The following is a 5,266-nucleotide window of genomic DNA, read 5'->3' as shown; positions in this document are numbered from 1 at the left end:
TAATCAGCAAAGGCTTCTTTAAACAAGGGCCAAGTTCAAACTCTGGTTGAGCCATAACTGAATGTATATTTTAACCATTATATTAAGAATGATTTCTCAAATTATTTGAGGATTCAAGTTGTTATGGTCCTAGACTCGTAGTCACTATCCAAAACCCACGCTGTTGACAAAGACAACTTTGTAAAACGAGGCATCCTAGCTAATCACTCACTTTGAATTGAAATTAGATTATTTTTTGAAGTTATTAAAGTGCATAAAAGAAAACTTCTGGTTTTAGCTGACACTTTGAAGGCTTTTTGTTAAAAGTAATCATAACAACTCACCAAAAATCTTCTACAATTTCATCAAAGTTTTTTTTTTTTTGATCGAACATCAAAGTTTAAATCATTCCAATTTTTAATATACTCAATAATAAATCGCTTCTTTCTGTTGCTGTTTATATTGATTGTAAATGGATTTATAACCTTAACCACACTGATCACTAGTTATTTACTCATTGGAACCTATAATATTAAAATATAAAACACAACACAAAGCATAACAATTTCATAATGCTAAATAAAACTGCAAATATACATTTTCGTTTTCTTTTTGTGGTGGGGGAGAAACAGAATAAAATATAATGACATTCAAAACTAAGAAGGATAAATAGAAAAACGTGGACGATGAGGTTTCGTATTTTTGTGAGAAGAGGAGTGATGAAGTTGGCGTCGTTTCTCAGCAAAGCCATCACTGTTTCTCATTATCCAGTATCTCTCTATCTCTTCTGGTTGTCTTCCTGGCACTCGTCCTGCTATTAAATCCCACCTAAATTTTAAAAATAAACACACCTGATTACACTTTTATATATTTATTTTGTCAATTCGGGTTCTATTTGTAGCTAGACAAGCATTTATTCATAAGTATATATTAGGTTCTCGACTTTATATATAATATATGTATATAATTTAATGAACGTGATAGCTTTAAAACTAAATGTTTTAAGAAAATTAGTGGACGCCATGTGCTTTCCTCTAGAATATCGTACACTGTACAACTACAAAACGTAAGTACATGCCTAAATAAACGTATGTAACCTGGAAATATACAAGCATATTAAATTATTTACCTATCATTGTATAGAATACCGTTTCTCTTTGGGCCGAGATAAATTGATAGAAAAAGAAAAAGAAGAAGAAGAAGAAGAAGAAGAAGAAGAAGAAGAAGAAGAAATTGCTACCTATCACCGACAAGTCTATGCATTCGAAAGATGAGATCTTCTTCTTGTTCTGTCATATTGATAAATTCCCATTCAATACTGCTCACTTCTGCACGAGCAGTTATATTCAACCAATTAAACTCAAAACAAATATTATATTAACAAAAAAAAGGAATTACTTTTTGTTTTTGGTTAAAACTGGAAACTTAATCTTGCTACGTTTTTTCAGTTACTTGGCGCGATGTGTTCATTTGCGTTGTTTACTACAAATGCTCTCTAAGATAAAATTTGAGGTCGATGGCAAATAGTGCTTTCAAGATGTGTAACCCATGAACAATTATGCAAACAAGTAAAATACCATGTAAGAATAATATATGGAATTAGAGGAACCTTCAGAGTCATGGAGAGTGACTTTGTGTTGCTTACGACGGCGACGACGGTCGGGGTTATCCATTAATATTGGAGACAGTAAGAAAAAGTCGATGGAATGAAATCGATATTTGAAGTTTAGTTGGAGGATGCAAGAAAAGAAATATGTGAGAGATGAGAATTTATAAAGAGAGGAATAGGAGAGGAGGAGAGAGGGGGAGAGGAGGAAGTGTCCAACGAACAGCCTTTGCAAACTAATAGTAAGAAGTGTTGTGTGGTCTTGTTGACCTCTTAGCCTTTTTGTAGACTTGTCGTTGCCACTCGTACACACATTGAGATGAAGTCTCTTACTGGAATTTATAATTTAGTATTTGAAGGCTAATCTTGTTCTCACTATAGTAACATATTCATTATCACTATTATTCAAAATCTTTTAGCCTTCTTTCTTTTTATTCAAAATATAATATTTGGTTCAATTTGGCAGAGCAAGCTCCTGGATTTTATGGTAGTTGGGTTTATAGTTGTTTTTCATTGAACAAAACAATTATTCTTCATTTTTTTTTGAAAAGAAGTCCAATGATTTTCTTCTAAGAAATTAATCTATGAAATTGCTAGTTTTTATAGCAAAAAGAAAAGAAAAACAAATCACTAGTTGTTTTGGGCATAAACCACATTTGAACTGGATAAACCAAACCAAACAAAATTAAAATTTCTTAAATCAAAACCAAATTGAATTATTTTTAACGGATTCGTTAGAGTTTTTACGGAGTATACCAAGTCGAACCTGAATTTAGAGCAAACCGAACAAGAGTACATTTCAATGTATTAAAAACATATGAAACAAAATCATATACAATTACATTTGCTATCTTTATAAAATATTTAAATACTAAAAAAATTAAAAAAAGAACCAGATTTAATCATTCAAACAAAATGCTTCCATTCAAATATTTAGAATATGCTAATTAATTTGATCATGTTAAAATATTTTAATTGTATTATTCATCCCCTACACAAGAAGACTCGTTTTCACATAAATGTGGATCATAGAAATTTGGTTTAGGGATTATCAAAGAAGTCTACGGTGACAAAGACATTACATATTCCGCAGAAGGGCAGCCTCTTTTGCTGGCGGAGTACTCAAATCCGATATAAAGTGATTCTGGAGAAATGTAATCCTCTCTTACATAATACTACTACAATACAACTAAAAGTCCTTGAGTTTTGTTTTCTTTTCGAAATTTTCAAAATCTACCATAAATTCGAACTGGCCATTAAATAACGTATTAAATACGAGTGCGAGACATCACATACAAAGTACGCCTTTCAGTAAATGTTGTTAGGAAATGCATGAGTACTATCATAGGCTTGATAGCATTCATGAGGATCCCCAATAAGTTTGTAAATTTGTTTTGGAACTTTACATGCAGTATTAGAAATCTAGACTTCTCCAACTGTGTAATGCATATTATTATTATTTATTGTCAATACAATTTATTCTTACATAAGATGAAAATATTCTAAACTTTAGATTTTTACTATATTTGGACAAATTTGATTTTGAAAGAAAATTGAGGTTTTGGGAATTTATTACCGTATATGAATCCCATTTATATTTTTATACGAAATTAATCTCAAACTTATAATATATATAGCCGAAAATAGTCAATTTAAGTTGCTTGCTATATTTAGACAAAATTGATTTTGAAAGATATTTGAAGTTTTGGGGATTTTGTATATAAATTCCTATTTTATATTAATATTAAGAGTATTTTTTTAATTATTATATGAACTCAAACATATTATAGTATATATATATATGTATATATGTTGGCCATTAAGATTATATATATTTTATAGGTATAGTTAATTACATGATCCGCATATACATCAAAACTGAATGTATACAAATTTTATGCTACTTGTATATATACAATTTTATTAGGGCTTTTTGCAAAAGTGACTCAAAACTTGAAGTCAAACACAAAACTAACCTTTTCTTTTGACTCATTTTTTTTTTGAGTTTTTAACCCCACATCTGCATTTTATCTACGAAAATGCCATTAACCCTTTTTTTCCGAAAATGGCTTCTTTACTGTCTCAATGTCATTTTCTTCAAGTATTTACAATATTGCCACTGCCATGAATAGTGGGAACAACCTTGTACGAACTGTTTGGAGCTTTTAATGCCCTTTAATGCACGTAAATCTCTTTACACTCTCTCTGTTTCAATTGCTATGAACTAAAAACAACATTTCTTTCACTTTCTCTCCATATTCATCCAAAAAACTGAAGCTTTTGATTCAAAATATGGGCGATGGTTGACAGAGCCATATTTCTTTCGTTTTGACTTATGGTTGCTTTCGTTTGAGGTTCTGGGTGGTTGGAGAAGACCCTGTGTGCAAACGAAGTCATCTCACCTAGTTTAAGGTACGAATTTGAATTTTTTTCAAAATCTGTTCGCGTAGAAGACTTACAAGTAAGTCATCTGTATGTAGAAGACTTACTGATGAATCTTCTGGTCAAACGGACGACTTAAACTAAGTCGTCCAGCTTTGTTTGTTGAAAAAAAACACTCCAGACGACTTATATATAAGTCGTCTACGAGAAACAGGCTAGTTTTGCATTTGACCGAATCATGTCAGATCTTTGACTATTTCTGGACGACTTATAATTCAGTCGTCTCTGGGAAAGTTAAAATTTCAATATTTTATTAAACTAGACGACTTACGTGTAAGTCGTCTTAGGTTAGTTTTGTAGTTGAAAAATAAAACTTCATAATTTAACTTTTACCAGACGACATAATATAAAGTCGTCCCGTCAGAAGACTTAATATAAAGTCGTCCGGGGAAAGCAAAGTCGTCCAGAATTTTTTCCAATTTTCTGGTCAAACCTTGCTTATCCCGGACGACCTTAAATTAAATCGTCTAGCTGGACGACTTTTAGTTAAGTCGTCTGGAGAAAGTTAAATTTCAAGTTTTATTTTTCAATTACAAAACTAACCTAGGACGACTTACATGTAAGTCGTCTAGTTTGAATAAAATATTGAAATTTTTACTTTCCAGAGACGACTGAATTATAAGTCGTCCAGAAATAGTCAAAGATCTGACACGATTCGGTCAAATGCAAAACTAGCCCGTTATTCGTAGACGACTTATATATAAGTCGTCTGAAATTATTTTTTTAACAAACAAAGCCGGACGACTTAGAATTAAGTCGTCCCTTTTAATTTTCAATTGCAAAAGTGACCTCTTTAGACGACTTACCTTTAAGTCTTCTGGACGACTTAATTCTAAGTCGTCTGCGATAATGTTTATTGAACTTCTTCATTTTCTCTATGTTTACTAATGTGTTTTATTTTGAATATTTGCAGATGATTTTTAAGTTACATGCAGTGTATGGAGAATGGTTGTTGAGAGATTTCCATTGGGATTTTGTGGTTGATGATCTCAAAGGAGCAAGATTGTTTTTATTGAATGAAGATTCAACACATGCTGAACTTGTTGCAATGGCTCAAGAAGATTATAACCTGGACATGAGATCAGTGACTGTGGAGATTAGCTACTTATTACCAGCAGAAATGATGATGCCTCCAGGCAGTCCTCCCATTCATGTTAATGAAAATCAAGATGGGGAGGAGGAAAATGGGGAGGAGGAAAATGGGGAGGAGGATGCTGATAACACTATTGTTGGTGAAAC

The 5,266-nt window shown here is 31.8% G+C and overlaps 1 protein-coding gene across 1 annotated transcript; it reads right to left on the bottom strand.

Moving 5' to 3' along the window:
* Positions 1-524: 524 nt before the first annotated feature.
* LOC130507046 (transcription factor TRY) lies at positions 525-1,849 on the bottom strand. The gene is made up of 3 exons (XM_057001754.1): positions 1,589-1,849; positions 1,220-1,307; positions 525-807 (listed from the first exon to the last, which is right to left on the bottom strand). The coding sequence occupies exons 1-3, from the start codon at positions 1,650-1,652 to the stop codon at positions 636-638; spliced, it is 324 nt and encodes a 107-aa protein (XP_056857734.1). The 5' UTR covers positions 1,653-1,849; the 3' UTR covers positions 525-635.
* Positions 1,850-5,266: the final 3,417 nt, after the last annotated feature.

The sequence above is a fragment of the Raphanus sativus genome, unplaced genomic scaffold, assembly GCF_000801105.2.
Source record: "Raphanus sativus cultivar WK10039 unplaced genomic scaffold, ASM80110v3 Scaffold3939, whole genome shotgun sequence".
In the NCBI taxonomy this organism is placed as follows: domain Eukaryota; kingdom Viridiplantae; phylum Streptophyta; class Magnoliopsida; order Brassicales; family Brassicaceae; genus Raphanus; species Raphanus sativus.
Note: the sequence above shows the minus strand (reverse complement) of the source record. Positions and strands in the feature narration are given on the sequence as shown.

Excerpts from the sequence above, each read along its gene's own strand:
- LOC130507046 (XM_057001754.1), bottom strand. The coding sequence starts at position 1,652 with ATGGATAACCCCGACCGTCGTCGCCGTCGTAAGCAACACAAAGTCACT. Across the intron at positions 1,308-1,588 it reads CACTCTCCATGACTCTGAAG|AAGTGAGCAGTATTGAATGG; the intron begins GTTCCTCTAATT and ends CTGCTCGTGCAG. Across the intron at positions 808-1,219 it reads CATAGACTTGTCGGTGATAG|GTGGGATTTAATAGCAGGAC; the intron begins GTAGCAATTTCT and ends TTTAAAATTTAG.